Here is a 24,172-nt window from a genome sequence, read left to right on the forward strand (position 1 = left end):
TCTGTGTCCCACACTAGCCAAAGCCAACTGAGTTAACCAACCCTCCCTTGATCCTGTCTTACTGATAAAAGAGGTTTATAGAGCACACGTGTGACGTGGAATCTCGGCAAGAGCCACAAGACAGACACAGGCGAGGAAGGCCATTTGACCTACTTAAACTCATTCGTCCATCTCTTATTCATGTCCACAGTTTTTCATGCCAGTACCTAATGCCTTCAAGAGAGGAGGGGTAGTAAAAGGGGTGTTTGATCATCAAATCGCTACTTTTTTTGCAACAATGGCATACAGCTCCTTTAAATTAAGCTGTGAAAATGCTACATAAAACCAGTTCACTCTGAAATCTAGCTTTGACCCTTTGTGTCCATTTATCTGGTAAACTAATCTCGGTATTCGAGAATGTCTCACTGTACTACATGTTGTTCTGTTGCTATATATTGTACGTGATGTACTTATATTTTCCAATACAGGAGGTTTAACAAAATGTCCTTGGAGGGAATGTTGTTCACAACCTAACCTGGTTAGGCTTGTAGCTTTGTGTATACTCCTGTGTACGAGTGTGAGTGTGTGTGTGTTTTGAAATATTCTATGTGGAACCAAAGCAGAGGGGTCATATTATGTCTTGTTTCCAGCTCCCATTGACTATCTGTTCTTTTCTATCTCCCCTTCCAAGGTCCCAGCACAACCTGCCAAGAAGACTCTTGCACAAACTATGGGATCTGCATCCAGCAATGGGAGGGGTACACGTGCGACTGCTCCATGACCTCGTACAGTGGCAGTCAATGCAATGACCGTAAGTAATTGGTTCCATTTCCTTCCATTTTTCCCCTTTTACTGGCTGAGCTCAGCGTGCCTTTGAGTGATGTGTTCCCAATGCCAAGGGGTCCTCTTTGGGTGTTATAACAGGAGGCGCGGGGAAAATCAATTCTAGGCCTGAGGCCTCGTAAGTGCTTGTAAATTGAAGAAAGAAAATGAGGGGTTTATCCAACATTTATTTTTGCTTGGTGGTTCACTGGTTAGCTGTGTTTGTCAGGCGCTAACCTTCTCATTAACCTGCTTGAAGTAACTGGCTGAGAGTGTGTACAAAGCATCCGCTAAGCAGTTTTACCTAAGCACATCAAGCAATGTGCTACCAAAAGAAATGAGAGTTCTCTGCTTGAAGTGCAAATTTCTTGGATATTGTAATTAAGTCTATGCCGCCAATCCATTAGACACTTCTGAGGAAAGCTGGAAAGGGCAGGCTGCACTGCTGTCTGTTGCTCTAAGAGGATGGGGGTGGGGGTTGGGGGCTGGGGGGGTTGAAATATCCACCTGCCATGCCACCTTTGGATAAAGGAAGTGTTCCCACTGCATCTTAGCAAAGAGCTCAGGAAAATTGGATAACCCAGTCTCTGCTAATCCAGCGGGGCTAATTGGCATCTGAAATAGGATAGAATAGCTTCAATGCTTCAATCTGAAATTTGGAGGAAAGGCACACGTATGAAACATTCGCCCACTTTTCTCTTTTGGAGTGCTGATGGACTTAGAGTAACAAAAAAATTACAATATGTAAACATGCCCTTTGATGTAACCAGTCCCAACTAATGTTTATCCACCAAAGAAGCAGTGGTACAAATCCCAACATGTCCTCCTTGCTCCCATATCCTTTCATGCTGCTTTCCACCAAGCATCTATCTAAGCTATTAAAATTGAAATGGGCCAGAATTTTACAGGCCTTGGAGACAGGTCGGGAGGAGGGAGGGCTTGTAAAATGGCAGCGGGGGGCATCGAGAGGGAAGCCCAATGTCTTTCTGCTGACACAGAATGTTCCCAAAAGTGGGAAACACCAGAGTGTTCGGCCACCCACTGGCTGTTAGACTGGAGGGTTAGCGGCCTGCTAACCTCCACTTCCTATTCCCACCTGCATTTAAAGTGGTAACGGGGCATGTGGGGAGACCGCCAGGTATATCGAGGCACTTCCCAATGACCACCTGGAAGGGGGTTGGGAGGACTCTTTCTTTCTGGCTGCTCTGTGGCCCATGGTCCATGGTGGCATGGTTCTGCTGTTCTGCACCGCCACTGGAGGGCCCACCTTCCGATCACCAGAAGCTTCCTACCTTGCCCTGGCGCATTAAAAGACTTTCTTACCTACCAATCCATTGGGTGCGACTTCTCTTGTCGTCACATTTAAACATTGATTGGTTTCTACACAAGCAACATTCTAGGTTACGAAGGTACAAATGTTCTCCACATCTACACTGTGATAGCCCCAGCAGTTTTTGTGGTAAAGAAAACTCCAGTGGTCCAGTAATTTGAACGACACAATTGAACTAAGCAGCTCGGGGAGGTTGTTTTAGTGACTTACCTATTTTCTGTCAGATATTTATCACACCTGTGAGGGAAAAGAAAGTCAAAACTATAACAACTTGGTGTAGGCTGCAGGGCAAAGACTGAACTTTAAAAAAAAGTGTTGCAGAAATGGTAACTTTTTCTTTGTTCAGATATTAATAATATCCGCGACTGGGACAGGAGCAATCCACCAGTTGTTGCTTTGGGTACTAGTTGCAGGCTTTCCTGCCTTGGCTGTTGATCAAATTCTAGGTTTGGATCCAGATTTGAGCTCTAAGTCCATTCGTACTCTGAATGCTTCCTCCTCATGGCTACACTAGATAACCCATGCATTTTCCTCATTACCAGCCCAACCACCAACCAGAGTTACAATGGGTTTGGATCCCAGACCTTCCATTTGAGAGATTGCAACAGTTGGTGAAAACAGGTGGATATTCACAATGTCCCATGAATCTTTGTTACGCTATTATTGCATATATTTATCCAGTTTTAATTAAGCATGTTGGAAAATGTTGCTACACACTATGGTCAAAGCACACAAGGATTTTACTTGCCCATACCTTTGATGAAGGAAGAGGAAGCATCAAATCTTTTGCAGGTACGTCCTGTTCAGGACCATTCGTTGGAAGAGGTTTAAAGTGTTCTTAAGGCCAGGCTGAGATAAATTCACTGTTCTCAGTTGTTGAAAAAAATATTGAAAGCTGCTGCGCTGTGATAGAGTTTAAATAAGTTGGCCTGGTTGCTTTTTGCATTGGAGATAGCTCTAACGATTTCATCAGCTAAGAGATCTTCACCCTGTTTTAAACAGCACTCACTGGTAATGATTACCACAGGATGATCGCAAAAAAAAACAGATGTGATTGGAATGTATTAGTTTGAATGACATTTCAGCAGAGGCTGCTACACCAGCCTGGTTATGATCACTGTATATGAGAATGGGTCAGGATTTTGTTTGAGTTCAGATTCCAAAGACTTGGTTGGAATTCCCCTTGGCTCCCTTTTAAAGTATTTGCTATAAGTTCCTCTATCCATTGTTTTACCTCATTAAAGTGACAAACATGTGTTTCTTTCTTACACTGACCTACATGATTTCAGCTCATAAGCTTTATAATGTCTGACCCCATGCGAGAATTTCTCATCACTCTCCCTTTTGTGTAGTGATTGTAGCATGGTGCTCAGTGTGGATGGTGTTATTGTTATTGTTATTGACGATGTATTGTCCTTTTGGTTGGATGTTCATTGAGAAATCGAAAGGTGGTGATCTATCAACTGGAATAAAGAACATCTTGATGATGCCTAAAGGTAGAATGCTTTTTCGGAGATAGATGCAATGTTTGCCCACCAGATTAATGGGAAAAGAGGTCCTTAGACTAACCCCTTTGGATGATAAGGCAAATGTGTCAAAGTAATTACATGCACAGGTTTCTTGTCAAGCAAAAGCCTCTAGTTCCTCAGAGTGCCGTGTCTATATAGCATGCATCAGCATATGTAGAGGCTAAGCAACTGCAGAATCACTCGCAGACGCGTGTTCACTCGATCAAATTTTTTTTATATTCTTTTATCGGCGAATCAAAAAAATTATCAAAATCCGCTAAACCAATCAACATCATACAACCAAAACCCCACTGCCAAGTTATGAAGCTGCTGCATACACAGGGTCTCAAGTTGTTTGGCTTCAATTCTACGAACCATCCCTTACTCCATCTGGCTTTCACCATTTGGCCCTCTTATTGGGCAGTTGTGGCTACACCATAAAACATATTGCTGTACCAAGGAAACGTAACATTCCTAACCCTTGTGTGGCACCCGTTATCCTGTCTCCCATTGGATAATGGTCCTTGTTTATGTTCTTAACCACATTCGAAGGTGCTTGACCTTGGTGCCTAGTAAATTAAGCACTTCTCTATCTCTGGCTGTGTGTGTTTATTAACCATCCTTAGCATGTTCCCTGGGTTCTATTAACCCTTTCTCAGCCTAATTATCGAATGCCATCTAACTACCCTCGTAGCCTAGCTTGCCCATCTTGCATCCCCCAACAGATGGGGTAGTGTTCGGACACTTAATTTAGATCTAGGTATATTTTGACAGAGAACGATGGGAGAGAGACAGAGAAAATCAGGGCCATTCATACTTTGCCTCTGGTGTGCATTAGAGAGTACTACAGTGAGAGAGATTTGGAAGAAAGTTTACTACGCACCCCCCCCCCCCTCATTTCATCAGGAAAAATAGACGTTGAACAAAACACAGATGGAGAAGGTGAACTTTAGAAAGGGGAAGAGGACAAAAAGTCAGACCTGCAAATGTTGAATATATTCTACACCCATTTATGTTTTTAACATTTATATAGGGTAAGAAATGTTTCCAAAACAGTACTTGCATTAAGTTGTCAGTATGAATAAGAATTTGCCCTATTTGCTGGACGTTCATTGAGGAATAGAACATGTGAACAATTTCTGTTTGTTGGGGCAGAGGATGTGTTGACTGGAACAGTTGCAGTTCCTGTGCGACACAGGCTGAAAGGGAATGTTCAGATGCATCTGTTTCTTCAGGATTTCCATGGTCCACCCAGCTAGGAGAGAGTGGGCAGTGATGTTCTGCCCGCTCTCCAACAGAGGTAGACCAATAGCCCATAACTTTCCCTGTGACATTCACCCCATCCCTTGGGAAAGCAACTGGACCCAGTGGGAACTGGTGGCAGAATAGGAATCCTGCAGGAGAGGTGAGCTTGAACCAAACTCCCATTACCCCACACCTCTCGCACTTTATGCCAATGTAATTTGATTTGAACGATCGTACGCCTTCACGTGCCTCGAGTACCTCCGGTCATGGTGAAATCAGAAATGCTGCAGATTCTCTATGAGTAAATAGATAAAATACTGTGTCTTTTTTTTCAGTATTTGGCTTGTGTGAAATCAGCTCTCAAATGATTACACCCATAAATGGACAAAGAGGGAAAAAGAACAATATGGAAAGTCTTTTTTTTAAAAACTGCTTACGTAATGTTCAAACTAATCTAGCTTTGAAATATGCTATTTGAAGTGTTGCAGCCAGAATTCTCATTGTTATTCACCAGCACTCCAGCAGTCTGTATCAGGCCTGATTTATTTACTTGTCTATTCTGTGCCATATACTTATCACATCTGTGCGTGACAGCATCAGTGGAAAAAAATTAAATCATGTTGCCGATACATTGACAGTGAAATTCCTGGAACAGCAAAAATGCTCTTCAAAATTCAGTATTTTCCATGCAGGGGTAGGGCCGGGATTTATGGAAGCGAGAAATGAAATGACTCACAAAGTGGAAAGAGAAGTCACCAGCTTATTGTTCTGACTTCCCAGTGTGAACCAATGCATAGCTTTACAACGTGACCCCTGTGTAGTTGTAGACACTTAAGATGTACCACACCCCCCAGAGTTACAGTGGAAGTAAAGCATGGGAGCATGAATGTACAACATGGGGGTTAACTGGCCCAGGACAGGAACCCGCAGAGTCCCCTCAAATTTCTAACTGGAATCAGGTTTGAGTGCACAGTGTCTCAAGAACTCTGCATTCTGTATTTTGCTTCATTTGTTGACTTACTAACACGCCACTTGTGTTGCTGAAACCTCATAAGAAACATTGATCTGAACTTTTCTCCTACTCGTGTCTGACACAGTCATTCAGATGTTAAGACTGGTGTTTCCCGGGATTATGATTCTCACACACATACACAACTGGTTGAAATTCAGGGGAATGGTAAGGGTGAAGTGTAATTATTGTTCAAAGTACCAACCATGACTCTGATGTGAAGTTGGTGAGAAGGTCCCTTGTTAAAATAGATGAAGCTGTCCTGGATGAAGCAGGTGGCCCCTCTCCATTTCTAATAGCTCGAGAGCAGGCTGGAATGAAAGTAGGGAATTCAAACAGGAGTCCCCATTTGAGTTGGACATTTATTTTTAAATGTACCGTCTGTGCTGGAATTCCAATTGAAAGCTTAGCCCAAGCTCTGTCATTGGTGGTTTGGCCCTCTGTTCTCTGAAACAGCAGGGATACCAAATGATTGAATCTAATAATTGAGTAACGAATCAGGTATGTGCATTTACAAAGACCAACAGTTGTATCTTCACTTGGAAGTCGCCTGGGAGTGATTCATGAGAGCACCTTTGATCGAATGAAAGAAATGGCAGCACACGTAAGTAAGGAATACTGTACAGAGCTAACAATTCTCCACCAATCAACGTCTGCATATCTATAGACATAGAGTCAATGGGGGTAAATATTTTGGGCTTCATCACATGATCAGTAATCTAACATAGCAGATTGTTGTTAAGTCTTTTCCACCTTCACCTTGGGCTCCACAGAATGTGGGGAAATCACTGCCCCATCCAAGTGATTAAGACAAAAATATACTCTGATATTTCCTTCAGAGTCTGTTCACACAATACCTCCGTAAATCTTCAGCTGCTCGGTGCTTCACTCTGATTACGCGTCATTTGCTCATAGCCTGGAGCTGACAGGTGTGGCAATGTGGCTATAGAGAAACTATCCTAGCGTTAATTTTGGCTTGTGTTTGTGTTGTGTGTGTGTGTGTGTGTGTTGTGTGTAAATGTAAGTAATTTGGAAAACTGAGAGAACAAGGAGGGTTGAGAATAGAGTCCATCCAATCACAACACGGCCTCATCCTTCCTTGTCTGACAGACTAACTTGCTTTCCAGGACATCTCATGAATAAGGAACGCCAAGCAATGAGACTTCATAAAACAATTAACCTGCTGCCTGACCTCTGCTGGAATTATACAGGTGCTGATATTTTTTAAAAGAAAGCGGTTGAAAAATATCACTCCTCGAGGTTGCTTTAGGCTTTTCAGTCCAGAAAAAGGAGATTTCAAAGATGAAATTGTAAATGACGTGAAAAAAATGGAACATGGCTTCGAATTAAATTGTGATAATGGAACAGTGGGGGCACGGTTTCAAATTGACGGAAGGCAAATGTAAGATGTCAGGGAGTTCTTCACCGATAGCTTGATCAACATGCGGAAAGGGTCCTCAGGTAGAGTAAATGCCATGGGATCATTTAGAAAGAGCTGACTGGGGGAACAATAGCTATTTTTCTGGATGGATAAAAGGAGGATTAACTGCTTGGCCTTCCTCACTCATTTTTATCTTGAGAAATGAAGTGTTCTGTATTACAAAATCACCAGATAATCGCAGAAAGGGAAGGCCATTGGGCCCCATCTGATCATTCGCTTCAAAAGACCCACAAACCCTACTGTAGCGTCTAACCATCTGTCCCCATTTTCTCTTTTCTGCATAAAAGATTATCTGGGAAGATTGCTGTATTCGGTACTCAATTTACTAGGCTGAAACTTTTGTTCGTTTCTCAAGTATTGCTCTCCAGGGCACGTTGTGAGCGGAGGGGTCATTATCAGAGCAAAGACACTGCTTCATGTAGAGGTGGCCAATGCTGATGATGCCTCACTGCAAAATAATGCGCGTCGATCATTTTGGGTGGGGACGGATGCATGGAAAAGGGAAGAGTCTATAAATGTAAAACCACACAAAGTCCTGGTGGCTTTTACTTTGCGTGGCTCTAGGGGCAGGATTTTTCTCTGTTTGGGTGGGCGCACGCCCAACTCGAATGAGAGTAAAATAACGCGTGATGATGTCGGGCAAGTGTTCCGACGTCATCGCGCACTCTCGCGATATTTCACTCGGGCGCGCGCACGCGAGGCGGCTGTGCTCCCACCGATAATTCGGAGGCCTATTAAGGCCCTTAATCCATGAATTAAATTGGATTTTTTTGCTGCCTGTGCAATTGTTCGGTTGAACCTTTTATGAAACCTCACCACAGGTGGGATGAGGTTTCCAACAGGGATTAAAAATAAAATTAAAATGTTCGCATCTCACTTATACTACGTCCCTGCTCATGCGACAGAGCCACATGAAGGAACATGTTCACCTTATTTTTTTAAATCTTTATTTGTAATGTGATAAATCTTCAGCTCCTCGAGGCAGCTGTGTGCCTTCAGGGAGCTTTCAGTCCGCGTGCATGCGCAAACGTCTGCATTTGTCCTCCTCCCGTCCCCACCCCAGCAGTGCTCAGCATTGTAGCGCGCGTTTCACGCTGGCTGTCCGTTGATTGGCCAGCCAGCGTGAAATCGTGGTCAGGGCCCAATCACGGGTGGCGGTCAGTTTCGCGCCCGCCCGATGAGGAACAGGTTGAGCCCCAGGTGATGCAATCTTCTCTGGTCAGCTGCAATGCATCGCGTCAGAATAATGTCCTACTCACTCACTTGCTCACCAATTTCCTCACCTTTGCTTCCTCCTTTTCCAAAGCCACTGCCTCGCAGCAGAGATTGCTATGACATAGGTGAAGCTTGAGAAGCTGGGAGCTCCGATGAGAGGTCACAGACCTGAAACGTTAACTCTGTTCCTCTCGCCGCAGAGGCTGCTAGGCTTGCTGGGTATTTCCAACACTTCCTGTTTTTATCCCAGAGAAGCTGGTTTGTTCTCCTGAGATACAGTGTAATTCAAAATTATATACGGTTCTGTTAGAGTAAATAGGGAGAAATTATTTCCCTTGGCAGGAAAGCCGGTAGCCAGATGACACAGATTTAAGATAACTGGCACAAGAACTAAAGGGAAGATGAAAAATGTTTTAATCCAGTGAGTTATGATGATCTGGTATGCACTGCCTGAAAGTGTGGTGGAAGCAAATTCAATACTAATTTTCAAAAAGAATTGGATATGTACTTGAAAAGGGAAAAGAGGTTACTGAGATTGACAGTGCGAGGGAGCTGGATTAACATTCATTGACCGACAGCTGGAACTATGCATGGTAATTTGACTCTGCCACAGTACATTAACTCCTCCAGGTTTGTTAACTGATGATATTATTAGTAACTTACAGCTTAAATGAAAGTTTTCAATGTATCGACAGACCAAATATTTCCTCCAATTTCCTCTGCATTATCTCTTGTTGGGGTTGATTTCTTGGGCCGCAGCCGTTGTCAAGCATGTTCTCGTCTTATCTTATTTTGTTAACAAATTGTTGTGATCTTGAATGCACTGCCTGAAAGGATGGTAGAGGTGGATTTAATAGTAACTTTCAAAAGCGAATTGATACATGGTTGAGCAAGGAGAAAAAAAAAACAGGGCTTTAGGAAAGAGTAGGGAGGGGGGTCTAATCAGATAGCTCTTTCGATGAGCTGGCATAGGCACAATGGACTCATTCAGTGCTGCATGATTCTATGATCTCACAACTCTCTATAAAGTCAAGGTCCACCCGAGACTTGGAAACGAAAGGGTTGTTGTTCCAATAGCTGCCATCCACTGCTCTACAGCATACAAGAGTTGTCTATCATCTAATAAACAAATCTCTTGCATCTTTAGCCTCCATATTCTCACTCTATTGTAAACTGTCTTGTCTCTTTCTTTTCCTCTATACTCAGCACTCCCCTGAATTTGCTTTCGACATTCCTTTTAAGTTCCAAGTACACTATTCTAGTTAACCATCCTCCTTCACTGTGCAGAAATTGGGTTTCACTGCACTGCACAACCCCTTACGCCAACGCTTTCCTACCGAGGGCTTCTGTAGTCTGGAAAGTCAAGCTAGGCATCACTTCAGTCAGTTCTGCCAGATTCATCTTCAATTTTGTTGGCCCCCTACTGTAAGGCTTTGGCCCTTTGCGGTGGTTTAGCGAAAACAACAAAAAACCTGACGGCAAAGTGTCACAGTGAATGGTACACATCTTACTCTTTCACCAGTTACGTCTGCGTGGGCTTTTTCCCTTTCAGTGTCTCATTGCACCTTAACTGTTGCTTTGGGAGCTGACCATTTAAAGTGATGGGGAAAGTAGAGCTCCATGTGGAGAGCAGGTCTTAAGCTCATCTAAATTACTTCCTGGAAGCTGTGACAAAATAGGACTAACTGCCAACCAGGTTGTAAACAGTTAAACTAACAGCTGGATGGCCAATGTGATGTCATTTACCAAATGACCATGCTTTCCTCTATTGGCTCATTTCTGTTCTACAAACAAAAGTCAGCCATTGATTAGAAGTAGCAGGATATGTTTCTCTTTAGCTCTGGTAAAACTACCCTTAAGAAAACAATAATTATACATTTAACGTACATACCTTCTGAACAAATAAAAATGAGTGGAAAATAAGCCTTTCTGCTTAAATCCTCCTGAGAGCATTTGATTCTTTGCTGTAATTAAACTGTCTCTCCCTTGATGAATCTGTACAAAACAAGCTATGAAGTTGCTGTCAGTTATGGCTGGCATGCCCCCTACCTATTATTCAAGCAAGCATTATGTGAAATTGTTGGACTTTTTATTAATTTAACAAACGTTAATGCAAGCTGAGTAGAATTGGTATCTGGTTTCCGAAATGCAAAGTTACCAAGTGCACAGAAACAGCCCAACAGGTCCATCCTGGTGTTTGTGATCCAGTTGCACCTCCTCCCATCTCTCTTTACCTCATCCCATCAATATTATCCTTCAATCCCATTCTTCCTCATATGGTTACCTAGTCTCCCCTTGAATGCTTCAATGCTATTTGCCTCAACCACTCCCTGTCGGAGCGAGCTCCACATTCTGACCGCCCTCTGGGTAAAGGAGTTTCTCCTAAATTCCCTATTGAATTTACTCGTGACCATCATATATTAATGGCCCCTGGTTCTGGAAACATCTTCTCTACATCTGCCCTACCAAACCCTTTCATAAACTTCAGGATCTGGTCAGGTTATCCTTCACTCTCCTCTTTCCTAAAGAAAATATCCCCGACCTGTTTTCTCTTTTTTGATAGGTATAACCTCTCTGTATAATTCTAGTATTTTTTTTTTTTTGCACCAACTCCAGTGCTTCTGTATCCTTTTTATTAATAAAATGAGAACTGTTCACAGTATTCCAATTGTGGCCTAATAGGTACAGTTTGCAATAAGATGAAGGGATCTTTGCTCTCACAATGCTGCTTAGATGGTGAACCTTAGCTTCAGGATTCCTTTTAGTGTATCCCTGTACTAACTTATTTTATTTCAGTTCTTGGAACAGCAATATCCATGTATTGCATTTCCCATTGCGATATGTCAAACAGCAACTTGCATTTACATAGCACCTTTTTAATGCAACAAAAATGTCTGAAGGTGCCTCATGGAATTGTCAAACAAAATTTGATACCAAGTGACATAAGGAGGTATTAGGTCAGGTGACTAATAGATTGGTCACAGATAGGTCTTAAGGCATATCTTAAAGGAGGAGAGAGGAATAGGGATATGGACAGGTTTATGGAGAATTCCAAAGCTTTAAGAGTCCAGGCGGTTGAAAGCATGGTCAGTAGTGGTGAAGTGATTAAAACTGGTGTTACTTAAGAAGGCAGAATTGGAGGGGTACAGAGATTGCATAGAACTAGAAGAGATTGCAGAGATAGGGAAAGGTGATACCATGAAGGGATTTGAAAAGATTTGGGCGAGTTCAAGTTGATGGAGGATGGAAGATGAGATGCTGGCCAGGAAAGCACCGGCCAAGTCTTGAAGTAACAAGAGGCAGAGTTGCGGGGGAGGGGATGTTTGGCAATAGATGAGCGAAGGCGGGAGCAGAGCTGGGAGATGTCAGAGATGTGGTAGTAAGTGATCTTGGTGATGGAGTGGATATGTGATCAAGGTCCTATCTAAGCATGAGCTGACCCAGCTGCGATGTTCTCCACAAATAACAAGCCTTGTTGTTATGTGTTGTCTCGGCACGTATGAAGAGTGGCCTTTTGTTTGAGGTATCAGAGGGCTGTTGTTGGGCAATCAGTACCCCTGCCTAAGTCAGTGCCTTTAAGGAAGAAAACTGGGAAGGTTAAAAATATAAACAAAAGGCAAGTTAATGGGGCAAGACTATTTCTCCTAGTGGGACAGTCCAGAACAAGAGGGCCTAACCTTGCAGTTAGACCTCGGACATTCGGGGTGATGTCAGGACAAACCTCTTCACACACAAGGTAGTGGAAATTTGTAACTCACTCCCACAAAACACTGTTGAGTCTGGGTGGGGAGCGAATTGAAAATATCAAAACTGAGATTGATAGATTTTTGTCCAGCCAGGGTATCAGGGGGTTACAGAACTGAGCTGGGTAAATGGAGTTAAGATGCAGATCAACCGTGACCTGATTTAGTAGCAGAACAGGCTTGGGAGGCCTGAAATTAAAACAATGCGCTGAAAGATCTCAGCAGGTCCGGCTGCAACTGTGGAGAGAGAAACAGAGTTAACACTTTGAGTCCTATATGTCCCTTCTTCGGAGCTCCTTCGGAGGCCTGCTCTTGATCCTAAGACGCCTGCTTTAAAAGGATTACTCAGTTTGGAACATCCTCACATCTTCTTTGGAATATTGTAATATATCCTCTTAAAAGAAAATGAAAAGTAACTAATGAATACAGTAACATTGAGACTCCTGTTTAAAGTGATAACAAATGTGCATATGAGTTGAACGAACCTTATCAAATTAACTGAAGCAGGCAACACAAGTCTAACTGCAAATTGCCAACAATATTAACATTGTAACAAGGCCTCTGAATACAATAAATTACATGATTTGTTATGATTCAGGTCGTCTTTATTCATAGTCATTGCAGCTTCCAGAGACAGTTCTTGACCTTCTACGATCTGAAATATATAACAGATAAAAGCAAAATACTGCGGATGCTGGAAATCTGAAACAAAAACAAAAATAGCCGGTAAAACTCAGCAGGTCTGACAGCATCTGTGGAGAAGAAGACAGAGTTAACATGTCAAATCCATACGGCTCTGCTTCAGAACCACAGTTCTGAAGAAGATTCATACGGACTCGAAACGTTAACTCTGTCTTCCTCTCCACAGATGCTGTCAGACCTGCTGAGTTTTACCAGCTATTTTTGTTTTTGTTGCTGAAATATATAACCTTGTTCCCGGAGTGAAAGGGCCAGTGTGATATAGGATTGATAATAAACCTATTTTAACCATAATTCCTTGTAAATATATTCACTATGTCCTTGTTTTCTTGGATAAGGAGGTAAGCACATTCCAGTTGAATTGGTTAAACAAGCGAGTCAAATTTATTGTTAGAAAAAAAAATACACTGAAGCAAAATTTGACCGGCAGATATTTAATGATTAATACTTACAACCATTTTCTGAAACAAAAGTAAAAAGTATTTGAATTCTTGGGGTGCTTTTCAAAATGTTATTCTTACTTGATTTAGTTTGGAAATATACTTGGCTTGAATGAGCCATAGAATGGGGGAGCTAATAACAGATATTGCTCCTCCATGTAGCTTTTCGCACTTTAGATCAAAGCAAGATTTTTTTTATAATAGGTAGAGTCTCAAAAGAAATCTCAAATTCTTTCTCAGCAGACCAGGGGTAAAATTGATTAATTTTGGCATAAGTGTGATCGATTAAATGGCCTCCTTTGGTGTTTTATCTTTCTATCAAGATACTATTGCCTGAGTGGATGGAGAACTAACGGTCGCCTGAGTAGCTCTGGCCTGATGTAAACTCTTTGGAATTTCTCTCTGCCATGACAGCCTCTTCAATGGCTGTGGAACCACAGATTATTAACCCCTATCAGTCCTGGATTAGTGTTGTTTAATTGGTGCAAGGCCTAAGGCAAAGGAAATCCTAGTAGCTGGAGCTCCATTTAGCATCATAAGACTCATGTGTAAAGGCTTGGGGGTTCGTTCAGCAATCCTGTGCTGCCAGCATGGAGCCTCTCTCATCAGGAGTCAGCAGTATATTATTTAGCCCTATTTCCAAGCTGCTCTGTAGTCCTGTGAGAATACACGGTGGGAGTGTAGACCAGCTAAATTTGCTTTGTAATACGGAAATAATATGACACAGGATGGAGTCTGCATTGGTTTATAGGATGCTTGTTTGTTCTATTTTCACTATTTTTTCTGACCTTGTTCACTGTATCCATGATCAGATGCTGTAACAATTTTAAGTGCCTGCACAAAATGTAATTAAATCAGAGATCTCTAGAGGAAAACTGTATCATATACTGAGATAAATTGAAGTACTGTAGTGGTAACCAAAGGCAAATCTCGTTGAGACCTTAGTCTTTCCATGCTTCCTGTCACCTTGGAGAGTGCTGCCTAATGCTGCTGAGTCCATGCTGAGTTAACTTATCTCGGATGTGTCAATGACTTCAATGACCTTCGGTTACAGAAACATTTCAAATTTTTCCTTATCTCTGTAACCTCTTCCAGCCCTAAAACCCTCCAAGATCTTTGTGCTCCTCCAATTCTAGCCTGTTATTCAGCCACAAATTTCATGATCTACCTTTGGCGGCCATGCACCTCCACATGTACGCACGTACACACACTCAGACACACACACACACACTCAGATACACACACACACACACTCTCAGACACACTCACACTCTTAGATACACACACACACACTCAGACACACACACACACACTCTCAGACACATACACACACACACACACAGAGACACACACACACATACACACTCTCTCTCTCTCAGACACACACACACACACACTCTCAGACACACATACACACACACACACACTCAGACACACACACACACACTCTCAGACACACATACACACACACACACACTCAGATACACACACACACACACACTCTCAGACATACACACACTCAGACACACACACACACAGACACACACAGACACAGACACACATACACACAGACACACACACACACTCACTCAGACATAGACACACACTCACAGACACAGACACACATACACACAGACACACACACACTCAGGCGCACAAACACACACACACAGACACACACACACACACAGACACACTCACACACACACACACACACTCAGACACACAGACTCTCACACACAAAAACACACAGACAAACACACACACATTCACATTCACACACACATACATATACTCTCTCACTCTCACACCTTTCTATCTCTCTCTCTCTTCCTTTAAGATGCGTTCTACCCTTTTTCTTTGACCAAGGTGTTGGTCATCTGTTCTAGTCTCCTCATGTGACCCGGTGTTAACATTTGGCTTATACCATTCCTGTGAAGCACCTTGGAATGTCTTACTTTGGAATGCCAGTACCAATCATCTTAACTAGGAAGATAAAGAAACTACTTGCATTTATAAATCAGTGTGCAGATTGGATGAAAAACAGTTGGATGCTAAGTAAAGCTGCAACCTGCTACCGATGTCCTTACAATAGGACTGTAATGGACAGGGGAGAGATGATAGGGATGGCTCCCCTTTCTTGCAATGCTTGACTGACCGAAGACAGAGTGTGTTTTTTAAGAAGTGGTTTAACCCCTGAGTGCTGTAACTGTCAGCAATAGGCAGGTTTTCTCGTAAGTTTAAAAATCAAGATATGTGTTTATTATTCAACACCCGAATATATACATGACTACAGCTGCTCTCACACGCACAGCGATAGCCACATACTCAAGAAATGTTTGTGGTTATAGTAGATCAAGGTGCAACGGTGAAACCCTGTAGCAAAGCCCTGGTGCGGCTTCTCAGATGGAGAGATCCAGGCCAACCCGAGCATCTGTCTACTGATGTTTCATAGTCAGGGTCTTTTTCCGTCGCTGGTCTATGTCTTTCTTTCTCTGTCTGAGAAGAACATGCCTCATTAAAGCTCCTTATCAGAAACCTATGCCCAGATTTTCGTCCCCAGGTCAGCTTCACCAGTTCAGGAGATTTCCCGACTCGGCGATCTCGACCTTTCAAAATGTCTGCCCGCGGGTCGAATTTTCAGCTTGGGGGGGGTGGGGTGTGGGGGGGGGGGGGGGGGGGGGGGGGGGGGGGTGGTCTGGAACAGGAGTCGGGGCAGGTGACCCCCTGCACGAGTGCGGAGGCTGCCGGGTGCAGAGGAGGGCTGGATGTCAGGCCTACCTCTGTGTCCCAGTGCCGTGTTTAAATAAATCAAAAATAACAATTCAAAAAACCCTCCTGAACTCATTCCCCCCCCCACACAATCCCTATGCCCCATCCATGCCAACCCATACCCTCTCGCTCACACCCACATGGCCCCCAGGCCAACATAGTGTCAAATCAGGGTCTCCACCCACCACCCTTTGCCCGTACCTCCTCCTTGTCAACCCATCTAATATCTGTCTTATGGAGGTAAGCGATGAGGAGAGGCTGGGAGGTGTTGGGAGGAAATCGCAGAGTTTAGGACCTAGGCAACTGAAGGCACGACCACCAATGATCAAGCAATTATAATTCCCAATAAAGCCACAAAGCCAGCGAAAGTGCTCAGTTATGATTGCTAACAGGTCATTTGCAGCACCCAAGGCAGATCTAACTGTGCACATCAGAGCTGACTCCATATCGAATGCCACGTATCCTCAAATTGAGAGATCAGAGAGTTATTGCAAAAACACAATGTGAAGCTGATCTCCCTTAATTGTTATGAACCTTTGTTGATAGAATTTCATTTCCTAAAGGGATGAATTTTCTAACCAGATGTGTGAACAGACTTTTAAGTCCTACCTCCTATAAACTATTTCGGCCCACTGAGTATCCATTAACCCTCACACCTGTAAACTCTCACTATATATCCATTAACCTTCAGACCTGTAAACTCTCACTGTATATCCATTAACCCTCACACCTCTAAACTCTTACTCTGCATCCATTAACCCTCACACATGTAAACTCTCATTGTGTATCCGTTAATCCTCACACCTGTAAACTCTCACGGTGTATCCATTAACCTTCACACCTGTAAACTCTCACTGTATATCCATTAACACTCACACCTGTAAACTCTCACCGTATATCCATTAACCCTCACACCTATAAACTCTCACTGTGTATCCGTTAATCCTCACACCTGGAAACTCTCACTGTGTATTCACTAACCCTCACACTCTAAACTCTCACTGTGTATCCATTAACCCTCACACCTCTAAACTCTCACTGTGTATCCATTAACCCTCACACCTCTCAACTCTCACTGTGTATCCATTAACCCTCACACCTCTCAACTCTCACTGTGTATCCATTAACCCTCACACATGTAAACTCTCATTGTGTATCCGTTAATCCTCACACCTGTAAACTCTCACGGTGTATCCATTAACCTTCACACCTGTAAACTCTCACTGTATATCCATTAACACTCACACCTGTAAACTCTCACCGTATATCCATTAACCCTCACACCTATAAACTCTCACTGTGTATCCGTTAATCCTCACACCTGGAAACTCTCACTGTGTATTCACTAACCCTCACACTCTAAACTCTCACTGTGTATCCATTAACCCTCACACCTCTAAACTCTCACTGTGTATCCATTAACCCTCACACCTCTCAACTCTCACTGTGTATCCATTAACCCTCACACCTCTCAACTCTCACTGTGTATCCATTAACCCTCACACCTCTAAACTCTCACTATATATCCATTAACCCTCACACGTGTAAACTCTCACCGTGTATCCATTATCCCTCACACCTATAAACTCTCACTGTGTATCTATTAACCCTCACACCGCTAAACTTTCACTATATATCCATTAACCCTCACACCTGTAAATTCTCACTGTGTATCCGTTAATCCTCACGCCTGTAAACTCTCACTATGTATCCATTAAATCCCACACCTCTCAACGTTCACTGTGTATCCATTAACCCTCACACCTGTAAACTCTCACTGTGTATCCATTAAATCCCACACCTCTCAACGTTCACTGTGTATCCATTAACCCTCACACCTGTAAACTCTCACTGTGTATCCATTAAATCCCACACCTCTCAACGTTCACTGTGTATCCATTAACCCTCACACCTGTAAACTCTCACTGTGTATCCATTAAATCCCACACCTCTCAACGTTCACTGTATCCATTAACCCTCACACCTGTAAACTCTCACGGTGTATCCATTAAATCCCACACCTCTCAACGTTCACTGTGTATCCATTAACCCTCACACCTGTAAACTCTCACTGTATATCCATTAACCCTCACACCTCTAAACTCTCACTGTGTATCCATTAACCCTCACACCTGTAAACTCTCACTGTGTATCCATTAACCCTCACACCTCTAAACTCTCACTGTGTATCCATTAACCCTCACACCTGTAAACTCTTACTGTGTATCCATTAACCCTCACACCTCTAAACTCTCATTGTGTATCCATTAACGCTCACACCTCTAAACTCTCATGGTGTATCCATTAACCCTCACACCTGTAAACTCTCACTGTGTATCCATTAACCCACACACCTCTAAACCCTCACTGTGTATCCATTAACCCTCACAAGTGTAAACCCTCACTGTATATCCAATAACCCTCAAACTTCTAAACTCTCACTGTATATCCATTAACCCTCACACCTGTAAATTCTCACTGTGTATCCATTAACCTTCACACCTGTAAACTCTCACTGTGTATCCATTAACCCTCACAAGTGTAAACCCTCACTGTATATCCAATAACCCTCAAACTTCTAAACTCTCACTGTATATCCATTAACCCTCACACCTGTAAATTCTCACTGTGTATCCATTAACCTTCACACCTGTAAACTCTCACTGTGTATCCATTAACCATGACACCTCTAAACTCTCACTGTGTATCCATTAACCATGACACCTCTAAACTCTCACTGTGTATCCATTAATCCTCACACATATAAACTCTCACTGTGTGTCCATTAACGCTCACACCTGTAAACTCTCAGTGTGTATCCATTAATCCTCACACATATAAGTGGGCCTGATATAACCAGCAGCAACCATGGAGAAGACTTCCTTTCATTGGAACATAGGAAATGGGAGCAGGAGTAGGCCATTCAGCCCATCGAACCTGCTCCACCATTCAACCAAATCATGGCTGATCTTCTAACTCCTTTTCCTGCACTATCCCCAAATCCCTTGATGTCTTTAATATCTAGAAATCTATCAATCTCCGTCTTGAACATACTCAATGGCTGGACCTCCACAGCCCTCTGAGGTAGAGAATTCAAATGATTTACCACCCACTACATAAAGTAATTCTTCCTTATCCCAGTCCCAAATGACCTACCTCTTATTCTGAGACTGTGTCCCCGGTTCAAGATCTCCCAGCCAGAGGTAACACCCTCCCTGCATCTACCCTGTCGAGCCCTGTAAGAATTTTGTATCTTTCAGTGAGATCGTCTCTCATTCTTCTAAATTCTAGAGAATACAGGCCCAGCCTCCTCAATCCCGCCCCATAGGACAATCCCACCATCCCAGGAATGAATGTGGTGAACCTTCTTTGCAATCCCTCTATGGCAAATGTATCCTTCTTTAGGTAAGGGGACCAAAACTGTACACAATACTCGAGGTGTGGTCTCACCAAGGCCTTATAGAATTGCAGCAAGACTCCCTTACTCCTGAATTCAAACCATCCTGCAATGAAGGCCAACATACCATTTTCCTTCCTAATTGCTTGCTGCACCTGCATCACCTTTCAGTGATGTCTTTAGATTTTCCCGGCTCCCTCATCTTGGGAGCTGGTGGCGCTTGGATTCCACTAAAACCAAAATAGACCAGCTGCATCCCATCCTTGGTAAAACGTTCCCCTCTACTTTGTAGCCCAGGTTACTGATTAATGATCATGAGCTGCAAGGCTGGCTGATACTTTTTCGCTCATGGTATTCTGAGGTCAGTAGTAGCATCTGTTAACATATAAAAAAAAGGAAGGAAATTACATTTATGTAGCACCTTTCACAACCTCAGGACATCCCTAAACGCTTTGCAGTCAGTGAAGCGTTTTTGAAGTTCATTCACTCATGTAATGTAGGAAAAGCGGCAGGGAATTTGTACACAGCAGGATCCCGCAAACAGCAAAGCCATACGGACCAGTTAACCATGTTTCAGGCATTGGTTGAGGAATAAATGTTGGCCAGGATGCCGAGGGGAGAAGGTCCCTGCTCTTCTTTGAAAGAGAGGCAATGGGACGTTCCACAACAACCCGAGAGGACAGAGGGATCCTCTGTTTAACATCTCACCCACGTATAGCACAGACGGGAAACTCCCTTTCCCACATGGTGCATCCGACTGCTGAGCCTCCAAGTAGCACGTCTTTATTTTTTTCTGTTTCCGTTTATCATTCTCACACTCCAGCGAATGGCAGCCATTGCCTTATTCCACTGCTCCTCCGTTGACAGTGAGCTCCAGCTCAATTTTGTAATAAAGCTTTGGGTTTTAAATATTAAAAGCCATTAATGAGGATTAACACGTCCTCACTGTAACTGCGGAATCAAATCTCACAATTAGATTGATTTTAACATTGCGTACTATTTCATTTCTAACACTCTGGGGGCAGTCTTAACGTTGGAGGCTTAGTGTCAAGATGAAGCAGGAGATACCTGTCTAAAATGGCGTACTCTTGGGAAGACTAGAGGACCACGGGGAATTTGTCTTTCGCTCTGTACTGCTCAGTTCCTTACAAAATATTGGGCAGTATTTAACGGAGGGGACGGGGGTATCGCCCACCAGCTGGAGAGCCAGCAGAACCCGCGTCGCCTCCTTTCCGGAAGGCCCCGCTGAATTAAGTGCCAACCGGGCACTTAACCGGGCAGCGGCGGGTCTTCTCTGGGGTCAAAGACCCAGGAGGTCTAAATCCTGCCTGCCGAGAGCCCCAGCGAACCAGAGGCTCAATCGGGGGAGCAAGGATGGAGGAATCGCTCGCAGCGGGCACCTGCCCCTCCCCCCCCGCCCCTCCCCCGCTCCACCCTCCCCCACCCCTCGCCCCTCCCACCCGCCGCCTTCCCTGTGCCGGGACCCTCAATCGGGTACTGAGTGCCTTTGAATATGGGGCACCCCCTCTGGGAAGTCCTGACAGGGTTTGCTTGTTGTGCCCCCACTCGTATGCCAAGTCCCTCGCCGGCAGCCGGGTGAATAGCAGGGGCAGTGGAATAAGGCCCTTTAGTTGCCATTAATTGCCCATTTAAGGGTCTCAAGTGGCAGTGGGGCAGGAAGAGCCCCCCCCCCCCCCCCCCCCCAATTCCTGCCATGGAGTTAAGGGTGGTGGAGGCAGGATGGTGATGGTGGGGGTCCTCATCTGCCACCTACCCACCCAATTAAAAGCCCTTTCTCTCCCCCCCCACCCTCACCCCCACACCCTCCGCCACCAAAACGCGCCACGGGGTTGGGCACTAAACCCTGCCCATTAATTTGTGAATGTGATTGTCTGATTTGAATGAGGCTACACTGGGAAAAATGCTGTTTTTCGGAAAGTGCCATCATTGCATGTGCACGTGAACGGTTAGTCGACGACTGTGTAAGTCCCATTTCAGCGGGTATCGCTGACCCAGGGTGCTCCCTAACTCCCTTTTACGTGACAAGGGTGCTTCCAACGGCGAGAATCCCACCAGGCCTTTGGCAAAGCTTAAATCACCTGTGCTGGAAACATCAAGCACGTCATCTCCCCCCACCACCACCCCCCCACCCCCTGGCGGTAAACGGGTCGACCTGTGTAGTCAGTCCAGCCACGCACCGCTGGCTTCTGCAGGCTTTTACCCGGTGCCTGAAGAGGCATCTGTAATGGCTCTCTTTATTCTGAGCCTCCCCGCGCTCCCTTGAATGCCTGTTTGATTTATAAAATTGTTCTGTTTGAAAATCATGTCGCTCACTCCGCCCTTTAATACACCAACAATGAGAATGATGCATCAGGTAAAACGCAGCCCATCAATCACGAGCTGGCAACAAATCCATTTTTTACCAGCTGACGTACGGCTTGTGCGAACTGTGCATTCAAATGCAAATATAATTTCTGTGACATACTTTTATGACAGAAATATGTAAATACCGCAGTTGAACAATGCCAGACGTCCTTCACTCAATACCTCTACATATAAATTTGCTGTTTTTCTCTCGTGCCTCGTCTTCTGAGCGTGCTGATTTGTGTCGGGATACGGTTTCGTTGGCACTCAGAGCCCTCCGCTCTCCACGTCCAGGCCTCCATCGGGTGGTACTATGGCCTTTTGAGCATGTTGTATTGTTGCTTGACATAGTCATGTCCTCACATGACACGCCAATGTGAACACTTACTGGCAGACGTCACTGCTGGGGAAGTTGCCCCCCACCCCCCCACCCCTTCCCAACACTGCCCCCACACCCACTAGCCCTTCCTCAGACACTGAGGCCAATTTGTGGTCCATGCGTGACCAGTTACCTCAGTGCGGAGAAGCGATCAAGCCTGTGTCCTTCCCTGTTTTGCTTGACTGGGAGGACCACACTGAGCTGTGCACTGAAACGTTGCAGGAAATCTTCCTTTGGCACAAGTAGACCTGCACTTCCGATTGGAAAAGGGATCTGAGGATCGTTTTTTTTTTTAACCCCCCCCAAAAAAAGTCAACCTGCAAGAAAACTACAACAAGGGAGGAAGAACGTGCATTTATGTAGCACCTTCCTCAAGCTCAGGATGTCCCAAAGCGCTTTACAGCCAACGAAGTACTTTCGAAGTGGAGTCAATGTTGTAATGTAGGAAACATGGCAGCCAAACTGCGCACAGCAAGCTCCCACAAACAGCGATGTGGTAATGTCCACAGGTTGAGCTGGTGTTGCTGGTTGAGGGACACATATCCATTAGGAGACCAAGGAGAATTCCCCTGCTCTTCTTGGATTAGAGCGATGGGGTCTTTTTACCATGGGCTCCCGTACTGTGTCAGTGCCCGCTATAAGGAATCGGAGCCACAATTTTTGGTATAACTAGTTCCCGATTTGGATGTGCCCCTCACATAGTGGGAGAGCAGAAGGCAAAGGTGATTTAGTCCCGCTGGCCCACTCTCGTACTTCTCCCAAATAACGGTCCAGGCCGAGGCTTGGGTCGTTACCTGTAAAGAAGCAGGGAGAAGACTTATGGATATCTGTGCAGGAAGCTGCAGTAAAAACCGATGCAAAACACTCCCTAACAGAAAAGGAACAGAGAACTGAGGGCCATTGGTGTGCTGTGTATGTATGTCAATCTCTGCAAGCCACAGCTCTTTAATAGCTTCCTATTTAGCCCTTCAGAGAGTACACTATCCTGCAAAGATCTTTACTGAATTGTCCTGCAGTGCTTTCACAAATGGTGCTGTACTGATTGAGCGAGGTATCTGATTTAACTGCATGTGCAATGCTGGCTTCAGTCCTGCAGTGCAGTTAAATTCCCAGCTTTCTATTTGAAATTTACAAGCACCTCGCATCTAATCCCAGGAGGGCTGCTTGTAAGTTGCGGCAATTGACTGGTGCCAACAATTTGATGGATGGCATTTTCTAGAAGTGTAGGCACTCAGCTGTATAGTTATAGGTATTCAGTACTTTATTTGACACTAGCTTATGTCTTTGGTAAGGCAGGAGAGTATTTCTGTTCCTATAATGTGCAAGATGTGTTGAATATATACATTTTCGAGCTCTTGCGTAGAATTTACAGCACATTCGTCCTAACTGGCCCATGCTGGTGTTTACGCTTCATTTCAGCCTCTTCATCTAACCCCCATCAGCATATCCTTCTATTCCTTTGTCCCATATGTAGTTCTCTAGCTTCCCCTTAAATGCATCTATGTCACCTCAACTGTTCCCTGTTGTAGCAAATTTCAAGAGCAGAGGAGACGTAAATGTGCCAATATTCATTTCTTTGTTCCCTAGAAACTTTAAAAAAATTTACAACACAGGAGAATGCCTTGTGGCCCACCATGTCGGTGCTGTTATTTAACCAGAGGAAACAAAAGACATTTTCAGCCAGATTATGATCGGTCAAAAAGCAATTTTTTTGAGCAACTTCAAAGTTGCTCCTGCCACCAGAATGAATGATGGGAGCAGAATTTTTCTTCTGGGCTAAAAATTTGAAACAGGATCAATTATCTTGGAATAATCTGATTAATATGACA

The 24,172-nt window shown here is 44.1% G+C and overlaps 1 protein-coding gene across 1 annotated transcript in view; it reads left to right on the forward strand.

The window, feature by feature from the left end:
- Positions 1–24,172, forward strand: part of nrxn3a (neurexin 3a) — a 1,735,226-nt gene that overhangs the window by 769,963 nt on the left and 941,091 nt on the right. Inside the window, exon 16 of the mRNA XM_041214454.1 lies at positions 671–790. Coding sequence (XP_041070388.1) covers positions 671–790 — 120 coding nt within the window. The remainder of the gene's footprint in view (positions 1–670; positions 791–24,172) is intronic.

The sequence above is a fragment of the Carcharodon carcharias genome, chromosome 20 (assembly GCF_017639515.1).
Source record: "Carcharodon carcharias isolate sCarCar2 chromosome 20, sCarCar2.pri, whole genome shotgun sequence".
NCBI classification, from domain to species: Eukaryota; Metazoa; Chordata; class Chondrichthyes; order Lamniformes; family Lamnidae; genus Carcharodon; species Carcharodon carcharias.